The following is an 18,916-nucleotide window of genomic DNA, read 5'->3' on the forward strand; positions in this document are numbered from 1 at the left end:
TATAATTTTTCACAAAGATAGTCTCTTTGTGAACCAACTCTTCCTCCCTTCTTACCTAAAGTAGCTGCAGAAATGTCCCTCAATCAAAGCATTCACCTACCATCATTCTTTCAAAATATACGTGTTACACTTGTTAGATATACATTAACAGCTGCACTTCTGTCTTCCTCAAATGAAATCCTTTAGAAGATCAGCAGCTGTTTGTTTCCTTCATGAAAGCTAGAATGGGACAAGATGTTTCTAAGGTCACCTTAGCCAGATGGCCAATTACTTACATTGTACAAGTTTACCAAGAAAAAGATCCAACTCTACAGAGACCACCCATAGCACATTCCACAAGGTCAGTCTCTGCCTGTTCAGTCTTCTTTTTTAAGGTCTGAGTTGATGACATTTGTACTGCTGCTACATGCTCTAAGATTCATATCTTTATTTTCAGCACAATTTGGATCTAATCTCATATGGTGTGTGTGTGTGTGTGTGTGTGTGTGTGTGTGTGTGTGTGTGTGTGTGTGTGTGTGTGTGTGTGTGTGTGTGTGCATATATATATATATATATATATATATATATATATATATATATATACATACACACAGTTAAGATAGGAGGAGATGAGATAAAAATGGTGATGTATAACCAATCTGCATGAAAGTCTCCAGGAGTAGATGGTATTCTGGTGGAAATTTGGAAGTTAATAAGGAAGAAAGTGATACAAATCTGGAAGGTTTTGTTCTATTTTAAAAGGAGGGGCGGCAACAACTTCCTCAAAAAAAGCTGTAGAAGCTGTAATACCTAAAGATGGTAAAGGCCCATCTGATCAAGCTTTATGTAGGCCCATTTTGATTCCAAACCATGATTATAAAGTGGTCATGTCTGTATAGGCTAAAACAATGGCAAAGGTGATGGCAGCATTGATACATATGGGCCATTGTGGTTTTGTGCAGGGGAGGCAAACATTTGACAAAGTTAATACAATAATGATGATCCAGAGGGAAACAGAATATAAGAAAATTCTGCTGTTACTGTTGGGTCTTGATGCAGAGAAAGCATTCAGTAAAATAAGCTGGTTGTTTATGACTATGGAAGTAAAAGCATTTGCATTTCCTGATACAATAATAAGGTTAATTAGAAGGATATATGAGAGATCAGAGGCAAAAAAATCAAAGTGGGTGAGTTCCTTTCTGATAAGTTGTGTCTGAACAGAGGAACTGGGCAGGGGTGTCCTCCTTCTGCTGTACTTGCATTATATTAAGAACCATTGGCAGAGAAAATAAGGGACTCAGAAATTCAAGGATATAACTGGTATGGTGTTCAGGAAAAGTTGGCTTTTTATTGCAGATCATATTATTTTGCACCTGATGGAACCAGAAAGGCACATGTCATTGTTGCGGAACATTTTGACAGAGTTCTGGGGTTTTTTTTTTTAGGATTTAAAATTAATGAATATAAAAAAAGGCTATAGTTATGAACTGTGCACCCACCCATATTTATGGGGACATGATAAAATGAAGTATTTAGAAATGTGGATTAAAAAGGATTCTGATATGGCAGCTAAGGATATGTGGGACTAGAACTAAATAAAAGATAATACAAAAACTGAGAAACTGGAAGCTTTGGCCTATGGATATGGATGGGTCTATGTCATAACATCGAAGTGTCAAAACTTTGAATGTTATAACATCAAACCGGAAACATCGAAAGCTGAGAATACCGAAGCCGCGGAACATCGAATTCTTTCCCAGGAAAAGAATTCAGTGGGCCGTTTCCATGGCTTTGCTATTTCCTCCACTGTGGTGTGATCATGGAGTTGGTATATTTAAGTAAGGCATAGTTAGCAGTGTTTGTGTGTTTTGTGTTGTGTACTGCAACAGCAATTTTTTTTTCTCTGGGAAAAAAATCGCTGTTCTCAGTCTTCGGGGTTTTTAGCTTTCGATGTTTCCGGTTCGATGTTATAACATTCAAAGTTTTTACACTTCGATGTTATGATTTAGACCGAATATGGATAGCAAGATACACGCAGTAAAATGTTTTTTATCCCTTTAATTTTATGCACTGGTCAGGCATATTTTTTATCACCCAAAGGAGAAGTTACAGATAGTAACAAACAGAGTTGGAAGGATTTTATTTGGAAGGGGAAGAGGGCAAGAGTGAAGTAGGATAAATAAACCAAGGTATTGGGAAGAAATAATTAGACAGGTAAAGGCAATAGAATGGGAAGAGACCAAGAAGACATTTGGAGTACAGGCTAATGATTGGCTTCCCTATTAGAGACTAATACAAGAGTATAGAAATAGGGGAATCCTAAATGAAAGACCTACACTGGTCCTTTTAAATAATCTAGAACAGAAGCTGCTGTTAAAAAAGGATAATTAGGGCATATAAAACATTGCACTATGACTATAGGAATCAGAAGAGATCACAAAAGATTGGGAAGAGAGATTAAATATGCAAGTCACAAAGAAACAATGGGACGACGTGCATGCTGCGTGGTTTAAGCACTTGGGCTTTGGGCCAGTTATTTTACATTAAGAAGGTGTGGTCTGCACTCTTGTGGGAGGCTGGATTCTGCCCTTCTGAGCTGGGAATTTCTGGTCACAGGCTTATTATGCCTGCTTATTTGAACTGTTTCTTTCTGAAATTGGTGTGCCTTGTTGCTGTAGCATAGACCAGATTCAGGCCTGCTGAATCTAGCTTTGTTTGTATAACTTGAGCACTGATCCAGGCCATCTTTTTTTTGAAGAAGGTTCCCCTGCACCCTAGCAGCAGGAGTGTGCAGTTAGAACTTGTCTGATTTGAAGACTGCTGGAGCAGGGCTCAGTTTTGAGCTTTTTTCTAGTTAATTGGGTAACTTGTTTAAATCAGTTTCATTTTCTATTGTTTTATATATAAAAATATTGCACTTTATTCATCTGCTTTTACTATATTTGTGTTTCTTCCTTCTTTATTACTAGGGGCATTGACTACAACTCTGATCTGCGATATATAACAATAAGTATCCTTTCCTCTGCATTTAAAGTGTTTTTGTGATTGTATCGGCTTTATTTTCTGGGGAAAAAAATATATACTTGTTTCCTGCCTTTCTAAGCTAGTATAGTCCAGTTTTCAGGTTAAGTGCTGAATTCAGAGCTGTGTTACAAATCTCTGTGTTTGCCCATACCTTACTTGGATAGAAGGAAGTTTCTCTGTTCACCTGTGAGAAAGGGGAGCTTTGAGCAGCCTGTTTGTCCCTGGAGGAGTGGTTTCAGCCCAAAAAGTAGTAGTTTATTGGCCATTTTGGGCTAATTTCTATCTGTTTCATTTCCCTGCTATAAATACTACATTTGCCCGGTTTTGCACACCAAGCAGCACCGGTTAGCTAGGGTATAACTATTCCCAGCTCCACAAAGTCTCCTGTTCAATTTTTCCCTTGGAACTAGACAAACTTTCAACTTAAGCACTCAAGCCATTCATTTCTCAGCCTGGCACTTGCTCAAAACTCCTAACAAGCACTTATAAACCCTAGCACTAGACCCATCTATACTGTACAAAAGGACAAGGCTCTCTATTCGACCTCACCAGCCATTCAGTAAAACAGTTCACTGTACCTATCCAGGCATATCCAAAGGGCAGTTTCAGGCGTACTCTCCAGTCCAACTGGTGAATCTGGGCATTTTGAGGCAATGTTACAATTGCCTCATGTACACAGACAACTCTCTCCTCCTACCACCAAACACTAATACATGTGAGAGATACAGTTATACAGCCAAACTGGAGGCTAAGCTCTCTCAACCCAAGTCTGGATCAGACAATCAAGAGGAGACGGGAAATACTTGCATCACACCACCAGTCTTACATAGACCCATTAAACCAGCACCGGCAAAAAACACGCATAAATACACAAAAACATACTCGGAGGCTCTAAATAAAAATCTGCAAAAACAGCGAAGACCTCCAAAGCAGACATCCAAGCAACCTCCACCTCCTAACACAAATCATGAAACATATTTCACAAAACCAGTGTGCTATGCAATCACAGCCCTTAAGGCAAAATAACATACCCAACATACAAGTAATAGGTGACTCTATAGTCAGGCACACTGACGTCCCACTCACTAGGCTGAACAAGGAGAAGGTTACTGTTAGCTGCCTGTCGGGTACCAAGATCCGCCACATAACACAAGGACTAGGGTCACTCCAGAACAAGTACAAATATGACTGTCATTGTTCATGTTGGTGTGAATGACCTGAGCCGTACCTCCCTGGACTACATGAAAAGAGACATGGAAGAGCTCACTGATCATGTAGCCCAGGCCGGATGACCCTGACCAGAGTAGCATCCTGCCCTCACCAACAATGATATCACGGTATAAAGAAAAAATGATCAATTTCAACAATTGGCTAAGTTTATGGTGTCATTCAAAGGGGATCTAATGTCTGTCCGCCTGGGATGACATGCTCGACAAGCCACACTGCTTTGCTAGAGACGGCTTGAACCTGTCACCCATAGGCTTTCGAATACTGGCCAAGGCTCTTTTTTTAGGCAAGGCTCAAAAGACAAACCCACCACCATAAATAGCACAAGTAACAAAAAAATGAGGGTAATGTTACTCAATGCCAGAAGTCTACACTTCAAAATGCACGCACTCAAGGCACTCCTCAGTATGGAGAAAATCGATATATGCGCAGTAACAGAAACCTGGTTTAAGGCTCCAGAGAGCACCCCATCACTACCAGGCTACAACTCATACCATACATTTCGGCCACAGAACCCGGACCGAAATACAAAATTCAGGGGCGTATCTATATTCATCAAGGATACCCACACCTCCAGGTTAGTGGCACAGCACGATGCTTCAGAGATTTTCCACATGCAACTAACAACGGGCAAAACTGCAATTCAAATTGTAGCTTGCTACAGATCACCCACCATGTCCCAGGATGCCCATTCCGCATTTCTGGAAACACTGGGAATTATAAAGGTCCTACCAAACACCCTAATATTGGGTGATTTCAATTATCCAAACATTAACTGGGAGAACTACTCAAGAACAACTCCCTTGCTCAACATTTCCTAGAATTTATAAACTCAAATGCCCTGGATCAACTGGTCAATACTCCCACGAGAGGTGACAACATATTGGACCTGGTCATCACCAACATGGGTGACTGGTGCTCCACACCGGAGGTCAAACCCTCACTGGTTAGATCTGACCATAAAAAATCACTTTGGATATCCACATTCCACCCCCATCCCTGGACAAGGAAACCACAGTGAAAAACTTTTCAAAAGCAAATGTCACGTTACTTAAGACCGAGGTGGAAAGTTTCAAAGCCCCCATGCTAAAGGATAACATTGTCCAAGCTGCAAAATCCTTTACTAATGCATTCTACGGGCACCTACAAGAATGCATGGATCGTGCTATCCCAAGAAAAACCAAGACTCACTCCTCCAAGAAAAGGAAACTAGTCTGGTGGACTCCTGCTATAAACAAGCTGTACAATAGAAGGAGGAAACTAGTACAGAAAAGAGTAAAATCCCAAGAAGGGAAGACATGCCTGATCAGTATCAACAAGAAACTACGATCCCTCATAAAATCATCCAAGGCGAGTTTCAAAAGAAAAATTCCCAAGGACTCCAAAGATGACCACAAGGCATTCTTTAGCTATGTCAAGAATCTAAGTGGCAATGCTCAGACCTGCTCGGAGTTAGTGCTGAACCGACTGATATCGCCAACATCCTGGCAGACAGGTTCAGTGCACACTTCACCCCCAAAAGGGTCCATAACCATACCAGAAGAATGTAGAGCCCCTGAAATCACAGACACTCAGGTTAAAACAGCCCTCTCCAAAGCCAAAAACACAGCATCAATTGGACCGGACTGTGTCCCAGGCTGTGTCCTACACGAGCTCAAAGATGAACTAACCCCTCACCTAAACACACTGTTCAGACTCAGTCTCTCCACAGGTTATGTACCCATAGAGTGGCGCACAGCAACGGCTATTCCACTCCACAAAGGTGGAGCCACAACAGACCCCGGGAACTATCGCCCTATAAGCCTGACTAGCTTGGTCTGCAAGGCTATGGAGCACATCATCATGGAACTTATTAACAGAGACATTGGGACCCTCCAAACACTGGACCCTACCCAGTTCGGCTTTGTTAAGGGCAGATCATGCCTCCTAAGCCTGGTGGACTTCTTTGAGACAGTTACCAAGGCTATAGATGAGGGAAAGGTGGTACACACAGCCTACCTAGACCTCGCAAAGGCCTTTGATATCATTCCCCATTCTGGTATTATAGACAAGCTCACCAGCCTGAACATAAACCCCTACATCACAAGATGGGTTGCCAACTGGCTCATGGACAGAACCCACATTGTAAGAGTTGCGGGAGCTAGGTCTAACTAAACCGGTTACAAGTGGCATTCCCCAGGGCTCAGTCCTAGGACCCCTCCTATTCAGCATATACTTCTCAGAGGTACAGGCAAGCACATGAGGACTATGGCTGACCAAGTTCACAGACGACTGCAAACTAGGGGCTATAATTGACTGTCCGTCTGACACAGACATCCTCCAAAAGGGTCTCACTGAGATGGATACCTGGTGTCAAAATCATGGCCTCAAGCTAAATGCCAAAAAGTGCATAGTCATCCCCTTTGGAAAAAACAAAGTACCCACAAACTACCACATAGGTGGTAGTCCCCTAAATATGGAAGACGTAATAAGGGATCTGGGGACCCAAGTAGATAGTAATCTCTCCTTTGATAATCACATTGCCAAAATGGTTAGTAAATCCTTCTACGTGGCCCACTTTATCACAAAAGGGTTCACATCCAGATCAGAAGAGGTCATTGTGCCCCTCTATTCATCGCTCATCAGACCCATCATAGAGTACAACGCCCCATTTGGGATGTATCTTACAAGACACCTGCAACAGCTGGAAAGACCACAGAAGTACCTCACCAAGAGGGTCACTGGCCTCAAAGAGATGCCCTATGCAGCTCGACTGAAGAAACTCCAGCTGTACTCAGTTGCATACTGCCTACTCAGAGGTGATCTCTGCCTGACATACAAGGCCATGTCCAACCCAGAATTGATGGACATGCTCCACCTAAAGAAAAGCTTATCTGCTTGAGCCACACGCTCTAGGGATCTAAACCTCACCACAACAATAAATAGGATGTGCTGGAGGGATAGATTCCTATCCCAGAGGCTTCCCGTGCTTTGGAACAAGATTCCAATCTACGTTAGGCAGAGCTCCTCACTAACACTCTTCAAGAGAAACCTTGATGAGTGGATGGGAAACAGAAAGCTTAACCCAGGAATCACTTCAGTGGCTTTGTTGGACAGAGGCACAGGGAACTAATCTAAGGGGGCAGCAAAAGCCAACACATTCTGGCTATGCTTATAAATGCCTTCGGGCAGATAGCCTAGTACCTACCTATGAACCTATGACTCTCAAATGCGCAATCAAATCTTGGAATATTTAGGAATTTTGCCTGGAAGTGTCTGCATAGATAATTTTATAGCCCAGACTCCAAAGAATCTTTCCTCAGGTAGACAGCAGATGTTCGATGTGTAGTGGTAAAGAAAGAGGTACCTGGGAGCATATGTTTTCATAGTGTAATGAGCTGGTAGACTTTAAAAATTCCCTGTCAGAAGTACTGGAAGAGCAAATGAGTGTAACTAAGGACATTATTATTTTTTTTAACTGGGATATGGGATCTGAATTGCCTAGACATAGTGAGGCCTTTTTAAGTTTAATTCTGATAGCCTCCAGAAAAGCAATTGCTTGAAAATCAAAATCACAATCTAAACCAACCATACTTCAGGTAGTGTATATTGTAACAGAGAAGGTACAAGAACATGAAGTGGGATCTTTAGAAAGGGATATGAATAAATTACATAGAAAAATGGAAATTGTGAGAATAATACAGGCAGAAAACATTTTTGGAGCAGGAAAGAGGTTTAAGAGAAGGCAGGAATTAAACAATTTACATAATGTTGCTTTGATCATATACTATATATTAGTATATGGGATGTTTAACATTTATAAATGTGAACTTGTTAATGTGGTTTGTCTGTGTCACAAGTGATGATTCAATACGAACTGAAAGTCAGCACCATGGTGTAGAGGCATGTGGCCCTAAACACGCTGCAGGCAACCTATGTTTAACAAACAGATTGAATGCAGGGGAAGGGCCAAGGAAGATGGGAATGAGTGGACACTGCCTGCTCACCCATGCTCCCAGGAGGAAGCTGGCTGTGCCTCGCCACCAGGGTGACCGTTAGCAGTAGTATTAACTGCTGATCCAGTAGTGCTACCCATCAGAAATAGCATTTCTCTCAGTTCATATACCAAACATTCAGAGACCTGAAGTTTGCCAGTACATAAACAAATAATTTTATGATAAGCTGAAATAATTTTTACTTATGTTTATTCCATCAAGACTTTGTACAGCAAGTTTTAAAAAATGTTAATTAAAATGAAAACTTTGAATTTTGCAGGTTTCACTTCTCCATGGAGGTCAGACTGGAGTCCCCTAGTGGGTTGCTGCTGTATGTATCCAATGATCAGGAAAGCTCTTTCCTGGCCCTGTATGTTTTCAATGGGTACCTGGTTTTCCTGGTTCATATTCAAGGCGAGAAACTGCGAACGAAAAGCAAAGAGAAATACAGTGATGGCAGGTGGCACACGGTGAGTGATGTGGGTGATGTTCTGAGCACCAAGGGTTTTTTCTTTGCTATTTTAATATCTTGAATACTTTGCTAATCTGTTTGGATCTGTAGTCATCTGAGAGGTACATAAATTGCCATCAGTGAACAGCTTCCACTTTCTAAATGTCACTTCCTTTATGTTTTAAACTACAAGCATTGTTTCATGTATGAAAATCTCAGATACTTTGATGTCAGTGGTCACTTAAACATATAAAGACACTGACGGAAGCTGTCATTTGAACATATAAAGACACTAATGGAAGAAAACCTGTGACCTTTGACACCACCCAGGTTTTGCATGTAACTTCTGTGCAGCTACACTTTTTACTCATTTTTATTTATTTGTTAGCCAGATAAGTACACTAGACACAAGTACCTCTTTTTAGTATACCCCAGGAGCAAGCCTGGTTAAAACAGACCTGTAAAATGAAGGAATCAGGCCTAGGACCACAGGGCAAAACTTACTGGGAAGGACCACAGGGCAAAACTCACTGGGAATTCTTAGTCCTTACGATGTGTATGCTAAACTTCCCTACCCCGTCTCATCTCATTTATCTACCCACAGTCATGTATAAACAACTTTGTTGACCCATCTGATGACCACTGAAGGATAACAGACCACTTTAAAAGACAAAGGTTCCACTGCTGCATCAAGAAACAGATGTTAAAGCCCCATCACTCATGGGGTTAGATAGTATTTTCTTAGGTCAGACATAAATTTCACGTTTAAATCCCTACCTGTGAACCCATCCTTCATTTTCAGTCCCATCACCACTATTGCCTCTGAAAATATATTGCAAAGACTAACCTCCGTAATGCATTAAACTGTCCTTCTTCCCTTTGTCTCCCGTGTACCCTGCCCCCACCTTCCTATTCAGCCGCACCTTCTCTCACTTGCTCTCAAGCATCATAATGTATCCATCCTCGAGTCTTCTTCCTGTTTGTCTCTAGTCTTCTTCCTGTTTGTCGCTAGTCTTTTTCCTGTTTGTCGCTAGTCTTCTTCCTGTCTCTAGTCTTCTTCCTGTTTGTCTCTAGTCTTCTTCCTGTTTGTCTCTTCCATTAAGCACATCCAAAGCTTTTATGTACTTCCTCTAAAACCTAGTTTTCTTACATCACTTTCTGTGAGCCTTCAGAACTTGGCACAATAATCTATGCACAACCTTAACAGTGTCATACATAACAGAAGGATGACATTAGCCTATGTCAAATTCCCCTCCTCTTTCTATTAATCTCAGCAGCATGGTTATCTTCAGTCCTGCTATTTCAAATTGCACTGTAGGATACAACCTAGGCGTGTTTGTAAAGTCAGGATGTTAAGCATAAGGAACACTGCTTCATTATAATTCCTTAATGTGCATTAGCCATAGATGGCTTCTAGAGGAGTCGAATATCCTAGTGTCAGAGCTGATCGCCTCCCTTCTCTGAAGATATCATCTCGGTAGTAAATAGTAGTCCACATCATCTTCAGAAGTGCATAGTCTTTATTGTGAGAGTCCCTCAGAGGCTCATCTTAAAAATCACTGCTTCAGTATTATTCATAATAAACATCTACCCATCCAGCCTGACTTCCAGAATTTTGGGCTTCCCTGTAGTAAGCTGGACCCCTTCGAACCAATGACATCAATTGGACATCAAGTGGATTATGGAAAGCAGTGTGTGCCGTTTTTATTTATTTTACACTGCATCAGTGCCTTTGGTACTCAGTCCTTAGCTCTCATCCAGGCAACTTCCAGATATGCTAGCACTTAGGAACATGTTTTGTTTTTACTTGTTTAGATTGCGCTGTTTGACTGATCATCATATACGTTACTATTCTTTGGCTTTTGTTGTGTTCCTTGAGTATCTTCAAAAAAGACCACCAACAGATGTCCTTGTGGTTGTCAGGTCCCACCAGAAGATTTTTATTTTCAGTGCTTGTTCTCTCAAGGTGAGGACCACCTTGTTTATTGCTGCAAATAGGATTCTTATTTTAAGAAAAAGATGTTGCTTTGTATGGCTAGGTTTGACTGGCAGCTCAGGTGTCTGTTGCAGTATGTATGAGGAGGAGGAGGAGGATGGGTGTGTCTACCCTGGACAGAGGAAGGATGGTTTGGGACTATGTAATGCTACAGTTCATCAGAGGTGAGTCAACATTGCAAGGAAAGCCAAGGGGCTGCTCATAGGCTTCATTGTGGGTGAACAGCAGCATAAACTCATAAAGCAAGGGGGAGTGACGTCTGCAGTAATGCAAGTCACAGTCTGTATTCATTTTAGAGTGCAGTCATGACATCCCTAACTGTACCATCTTTTTGAACTTCATTTGCAAGACTCTTGGAAGAGGGAAGCATTCCTTTAAAGGCTGTCTAGGGAAGAGGAGGCTTGAGGTTCTTGCCTGTGCTGCCTGTGTTATCAAGAGGTTCCTCACGTCTGTTGCAGATATTCCTGATGAGAAGAGAAAAGAGGAGCAGTTTAGGAAGGAGGAGGAAAGGAATACGGGAAGTCTGTAGCCCCGATGTTCAAATTCAACTCAAAAGTGTGGGATCTGCTGAAATGCCTTCACAAATCCTGTCCCATGTTCCACTCTGGTGGCTTTTAGGCCTTTTGACAAAGACATGTCCTCCCAAGCTGAAGACTTTTGCAAAGACATCACCCATGATACCCTTTTTGAATTATGTTCAATACCTGTTTCGTTATATCTGAAGGGGAGAAAAGTAGCTATTCAGTTCTTGTTAGGGAAGATATTTATGGCAGGAAGGTGATCCATAGCATGAAGGTGGGGGCAACACTCAGCTGGAGACTCGTGTTCTATGTGGCAACCCCAGCAAAGAAGGCCCAGAAGTCCAAACATGGATGTCCACTCAGCTGAGCTTTGTGCAGTTACATTGGGGCTTGAGGAAACAGGAGATCCCTTACAATCATCCTCCCCACTTCCCAAGCTGTACCCCAGGATTGGCTGTTCATGTTTCAGAGGTTTTTACAGATTTGGGAGGGTCTGCAGTCAGTCGCGGACCAATCCTCACTATCTGGAATTACCTTTATTAAAACAAAGAGGAATCACCCTTCCAGAGGGAAATTATGACTGAAGGAGTAAAGAAAAAGACCTGAATTATGGTTTCAAGATGTCTTTTCTGTTGGGTTATGGAACAGACGCTGAATATTCCATGTCCTCTGCATCTGTCACAGAGGAACTCTCTTATAGTGACACCATCTGTAAAATGAAGGAGCTTTTCACAAGGGATATTAAAGAGGCGTTTGATGCTCAGACATTATACTGAGCTGACAGGCACCCAAAGCTGCAGTAATACCTCCAGTCCCTGTGGCTTTAGAGGATGCCACTGTGACTGCCAAATAAGACTAGATTCCCAACCCAGTCGCATAAAAGCCATACCACTGACTCTTGTATAAATATTATTTCATTTTATTTATTTTATTTTTGCTTGTAAACCATGTAAGTGATCTGGCCATGGCCCTTTTCAGTCGTTATCTAGATCAACATGGCAAACTGAGTACACATAATGGTAAAAGTCATGACAACGTAATGCTGATTAAACACTGACAGAAAATGTTCCTACAGCTGACCAAACAGTGGTGTCTTTGCATACAGAAAAGAAGTCCGAAGTAATTCCAGTTCATAATACTTTTCCCAATGACTGGAAAGCAGAATCCTTGAGAATGAAGGCATGAAAAGTGCAGAACCCTGGAAAACAGGGAGTGCTGTCTTTATATTTAAACCACATTTTAGTTGGTACGTAGACGTGAATGTTTTCCAAATGAAGGAGTGCCTCAAGATCAGACGGCTTATTCTTTAGACTTCTGGCATTGAGGAGAGCTGCCTTAATATGATTCAGTTTCAGGACTGTAATGTCCATAACTGGACTCTGACTCAAAAAAGGCACTAGGAAACAGCAAAGCTTTAGTCAGCATAAGAAAGCCATCCTTGGCAAAGCAAAGAGGACTGCCAAGCAACTCCTTCCATGCTGACATAGTGGATCCTCCTGGAATGACACCAGCTATTTAATCAATAATTGAGGCCAAGTTATATTTTCTTTGTATCTAAACATTTTTCAAGGTGAAGTAATTATTCCACTCAGGACTAGTGTCTTACCTGCATTTGTAATGTGCATGGAAAGTTCTGACATGTCTTTCTGGTCTACTTCATTTGATCAAAAGACCATTTGACTGAAACCCATTTGATCGAAAACCAGTATTCAAGGCAAATAACAGGGATTTGTCCCCCTCCCCAGTGTCGTGCGACCCTGGAGTTGGTATATATAGTTAGGGGGTGCAGCCCCCCACCTATATTCGTTTAAAATCTGTACTTTTGGTGTTATTTTCTTTTAAAGAACTAACTATATATACCCACTCCAGGGTAGTAAGGCATTGGGGAGAGGGAAAATCCCAGATTTATGCCTTGAATACTGGTTTTCAATCAAATGGGTTTCAGTCAAATGGTCTTTTGATCAAATGAAGTAGACCCCTCTCTGCATATACTTCAGGGTTTTATGTCTCACATCATTCACTTCCTCATGTTCCACTAACATGCTGTAGTCATATTTGTTAGGAGTTAGGGTCCTTAGGGCCCCTGTAATGTCAGAGATCTTGGTGCTTAAAAGACAACTCACTGAAACTTTCTCCTTGTCCAGCCTTGTGAGTAATGAGTTGATGTGCCTGATAAGAATCACCTATCATACTCAGGTCTGCAGAGACGGCAGAAGTTCAAGTTGTTTAGTTTGTTGCCGTCCCTGGTCCTCCTCTCACTGGGGCAAGTTATGTAGGTTCCTGCCTGTTCATTAAGACTATGCTCAGGATGTTGGATTTTTTTTTCTGAAGGATTTATGGTATGAAAGAAATAAAATGGTACACATGGATGCCTGCTTTTTCATGGAGAGGTACTGACATCCCACTAGGGCAGGTGTTTATCCTGTCAGGAAAGAAAAGAGTTGCTACATTCTGGAAGTTGGGTTGGACATTGGGCCTTCTCTGGCATGTCAAAGTAGTCAGTACTGTTACAGTAGTGATCCACTTGAGCGTCTACTTATATGTGAAGTTCCTAAACAATTGTACATTTGCAGTGCCTGCATTGTTTTTTCCTGAAAGGTGCCTTTATTTTGGCAAAGTCATTTTAGCTTAGAAATTTAGAACTGTTAAGTGCCAATGAGAATGGTGAAAGGTTTGTTGATCTATGTGCTCTCAACAATTTGGTCATTACATATGCATCTGTAGAAGGTTTAGAAGAAACATACAAGATGTCAAGTGAAAAGAAAAAGAACCCAGGTTCAAGAGTCATCTAGGGAGAATCAAATACAAATGTTCATCTATTGAAAGATTCTCAGACAAAAGAACAGTTCAACACATTGCTGAAGAACAAAAAATTTGTTGAGGTGGGTGGAACACTTTGAAGAACTTCTAAACAGACCATCACCTCCCTAAAATTCCAATTATTGCCAATGAGCCAATACCAATCAATTGTGAAAAGCTAAGCAAGGAGAGGATCAGAAAAGAAGATATCCAAATGAAAAGAAAGAAAGAGCGGCAGGACAGGACGACATCCGGGCCAGAGGCCTGAACTTGAATACTTTAGTGACCATTGGTGGAGATGTTGTTGAGAAAAGGAAAAAGAGGGAACTGTTCCCTTCAGGAGAAAAGAAGAATTAATCTATTAAATTTCCCAAGAGGGAAAGGCAGGACAACTACAGACAACTACAGGGTAATCAATCTTCTATCAGTTTCCAGAAAAGTTTTTATCCCCTTCCTTTTGGAAAGGATAAGGTTGACACCACTGAGCTGAAGAGAGAAGAAGAGAGAGAGCAGGCTTAAAAAAACTGATAAAATTGCACACCATTGTATATCAACTTTGTTGACTCTGAAAAGGGCGTTTAGCGTGACTTTGAGGCAGTAAGTGCTGTGGTCTGAAGTACTTTTAATTGTTTTTCAAAGTGTCCTGTACTAATTCAGAGATCCAGCACATGGTTACATCCAAGTTCACCTTCACACCAGACCATACAAGTGATGACGTGTTTTCAAAGTATGCCAGTCCAGGGGAAACATAACATCTAACTCAGCCTATCTATCTCCTAAATTCCACAGAGTCACCCATCTTACATTCACACAATATAGAAAATTGCAACAAAATTGCATTAAACTTCTGAAGCATCACTACAATCCCAGTAGATATCCTCTCCTTCATGGGGACATTCATCCCAACCCAGGACCAGGCAGCAACACCCTTAGCCACCCCACTCCCCCTTTCACTCCCTGTCTAACCCCAAATTCTCTACTAATAGCTCACCTTAATATAAGGAGTGTTAACAATAAAGTAAGCCAACTACACGCACTACTAGATACTTTTTTGATATATTATGCTTAACAGAAACCTGGCTTAAACCTGTTGCAAAAGACAATGAAATACTCCCACCTGGTTATAATATTTTAAGATTAGACCGACCCACCAAAAAGGGTGGTGGGGTAGCAATACTGCATAAATCTCATTTACAAATCACTTCTCTACTAATACAATCACCTCTAGACACCAGTGTAGAAATCCTTATCTCTAAGCTCCAGCTCAGTGCTACAAAATCCATATACATAATATGCACCTATATACCCCCAGGCAATAACATCAGCACCCTAGAAAGTATCCTCTGCTGGATTTGACATCCTTCCCTCAAGAAACCATTGTACTCGGTGACTTTAACATAGACTGGAACACCTGCCACTCTTAAACCTACAGCCCATATAAACCTCTATGGCTTCTCCCAAACTATTACCACCCCCACCAGAATCCATAAACCCAGTGGCAAAGAAAGTATACTAGATTGGATCCTCATCAACAAACACCCCCTCTCTTACAAAGTTGGTATCCTTCCCGATGATATTAGTGACCACTCACTTACCTACTTATCTAGACAAAAATCCTTTACCCCAAATCAAACTCCCTTTAAAATCACCCACAACAAAAAACACTTTGACCCCTTAACCTTTCAATCTGAACTTCAGTCCTGTGACTGGTCACCTTTAAGGCACCTACCACTTGATGAAGCAGTATCCTTTTTCAACTCCAAATTCCTACAAATTCTTGAATTCCATGCCCCTTCACACACTATAAGAATTAGAAGCAAAGCAGTCCCATGGCTTACTAAAGAAACCAGACAACAAAACCTTCAAAGAAACAAAATCTGGTCCAAATGGAGAAACACTAAAGACCCAATCGATCAGCAGTTCTTTAGACAGCTTAGAAATGCCACCAAAAAATCAATAGTTCAGGATAAAAAAAAATATTTCTTGAAACTCCAGAAAAAGCACCAAAGTCAACCCAAAACCTTCTGGTCAGGCATAAGCAAACTATTACATCCAGGCCACTCCAAAGCACCAACCCCATCTGGTCTCTCTCCAAACTCTCCCATCCAGATAGCGGATGCTTTCAATACATTTTTTTCAGAAACTATCCAATCTCTAGCTAACACCTTACCACCTGTTAACTCTACCCCCTCATCCTCCCTAACATCCCTACTATCTACCTTTCACCTAAAACCTATTCCTACATCCCTCATCTATACTCTACTTCATAAACTTAAACCTTGTACTCCCTCAGCTGATCTCCTACCACCTGAATTACTTCAAACTGCTGCAAAAGTTCTTGCCTATCCCATTTCTATCCTAATCAACAGAACCATAACCGAAAGCTACATCCCTTCACTCTGGAAAATCTCTCACATAATCCAACTTCACAAGGGTGGTACCTCAACTGAACTCTCCAACTATAGACCTATAGCTCTACTATCACCACTTGCCAAAATCATGGAAAAATGCATACATCAACAATTTCTTGACCAGATCCTCCAAAATAATCTACTAGCGGACTGTCAACATGGTTTTAGACCATCCCATAGTACCACCACTGCCCTCCTATCCTTTACGGACTGTATAAATAAACATTGTAACAATAACATGCTCTCCTCTGCACTATTTATTGACCTATCTAAAGCTTTTGTTATGGTTAACCATCAAATACTTCTCAACACACTAAATTCATTCTCACTTGACACACAAGTGCTACAATGGTTCAAGTCCAACTTGGACAATAGACAGCAGGCTGTCCTGTGGGACAACAACCTATCCAAACATCTCCCTATTACCCTTGGTGTCCCTCAAGGATCGATCCTGGGACCACTACTTTTCTCCATATTCATTAACGACCTTTCCACTATATTACCTCTACCTACCTGCATACAATATGCAGATGACTCCACTTTGATTTGTAAAGCTTCCACCTCATCTGAACTGTACTCCATCACCCAAACAGTATTTAACCAAGTAGAACACTGGTTCCAACAACGTCGTCTTCTCCTAAACGCCAAAAAAAAAAAAAAACTACTACTCTTCACTTCTACTATAAAATCCACCCCGATTCATTTCTTTATTACATCCATCGATGGCACAACCATAGCTCCTGACCCAACTACCAAACTCTTAGGCGTAATAATTGATAACAACCTCAACTTTGACTCGCATATTAATGCTACTATTAAAACTGTAAACAGAAAACTTGGATCCTTGTATAGGATAAAACCCTTTCTCACCCCAGATGCTAGAGCTACTATTGCCCAGACCCATCTGATCTCCAACCTCCTCTATGCCTCACCTATTTTTATTAATCTTTCCAAAAGCAACCTAAACAAATTAATCGCTTCTTAAAACAATATTGCCAGGTTTGCTACAGGTTCCCCATTTAGAACTCATCACTGTCTAAATCTCAAACTTCTAGGTTGGCTAGAACTTAATAACCAACTTGAATTTCAACAACTCTCCATTACACATAATATTCTATACCAGCCTAATAAAACTCCTATTCTCAAAAACCTCATCTCCCCCTACACAAACCTATCTACCCTTCGATCTGCAAATAAACTACTGGTAACCATTCAGAAATCCCACAATAAGGCAGGTAACTCTCTTTTCTCAAACTCAGTAGGGAAGATTTGGAACAAGCTTCCCAGTAAACTGACATCTCTGTCATCATTACCACTCTTTAAAAAACAACTAAAAATTCAACTAAAATTACAATGGCTATGCCCATGTACTAACCCAGACTAACCCCCCCCCCCCCAGTATTACCTTTGTCTACATCTCCCCTCCACTTACCCACCTTGCTGAATTTAGTAAATTAATCCTCTCACTCCCCTCTTTGTGAATTATCTAAGACTTTCTCATGGTAAACATTACTGTATTTTTGCCTTGCTAATCATTTGTACTCATCCACAGTAGAATTAAGTTTCGGTATAAATCAACTTGTTGAAGGATCTTTTCAAGTTTATGTATTTTGGATTGTTTGTTTCTGTACTTTTTGTCTGTCTCGTATTTATGTAGATTATAGTAGAGCTTATCTCCCCAGGCCTCTACTGAAAATGGACATGTATCCAGTTGGACTAGCCCGGTCAACAAATGTAAAATAAAATAAATAAATTAAAAAATTAGATAGAATGGCTGCAAGCATCAGATGGTCAATCAGATGACCAGGGGAATAGCAGTTTGTAAGATATTCTGCTCGACGCAAGGTGGGTTGGTAAATTGGAGTGCAGACTCCTTCTGAGTCACTTACCTGTTGCATCTTTTACCAATACCAGATAAGGAGTTATGAGTCTCCTTGCCAGATTATACCTCATTTCACCTAGATTTTGTGTAGCAGCTGTGGCGATTTGTTTCGGGGTGTCTCCTTGACTACTATACCTAAGTTATACAGTTGTATTAAGCCTGAATGTCATCATCCCCAGAAAAGGTTTTTGGAAATTTATTGCAAGATCTCTTTTCATCTCTCTTCAGTTTCACTAATTTTGGTTTATTTTATTTACTTTGTATAGATTTGTTGACCATGATACAGCACTGATCCACAAGTGATAAGTACCAATTTCAGGCTCACCCTGAATCCTAAAATGATGCAGACCTTGCAATGACAATTAAAATTCAGCTAGGAGCTTTGTATTTACACCTTTGTAATTCTGTAACTTCTCAAAACTTAGTTTGTTAAATCTGCTTATAGCACCTGCTGAGTGAGACAAATTAGATTAGTAAAAGTTAGGATAATTAGGGAGGGTACATATATAGGTGCATCACAGAAACCTGCTATGCTGACCTTCCTCCCTTTTACAAGAGACTTCAGCTTGTGTTTCCCCTTTTTTCCTTTTCTACCTGATGTTATAGGTTCACAGGTGTGTACTAGGCTAATGGCCCTGGAGCCTTTCCAAGC

At 41.0% G+C, this 18,916-nt stretch overlaps 1 protein-coding gene across 1 annotated transcript in view; it reads left to right on the top strand.

Annotated features, from left to right (window-relative positions):
- LAMA5 (laminin subunit alpha 5) overlaps positions 1-18,916 on the top strand; it is a 1,615,491-nt gene that overhangs the window by 1,453,630 nt on the left and 142,945 nt on the right. The window contains exon 74 of the mRNA XM_044090412.1: positions 8,485-8,674. Coding sequence (XP_043946347.1) covers positions 8,485-8,674 — 190 coding nt within the window. The remainder of the gene's footprint in view (positions 1-8,484; positions 8,675-18,916) is intronic.

Source organism: Protopterus annectens, chromosome 12.part0, assembly GCF_019279795.1.
Source record: "Protopterus annectens isolate FY-2018-M chromosome 12.part0, PAN1.0, whole genome shotgun sequence".
Lineage (NCBI taxonomy): Eukaryota > Metazoa > Chordata > Ceratodontiformes > Protopteridae > Protopterus > Protopterus annectens.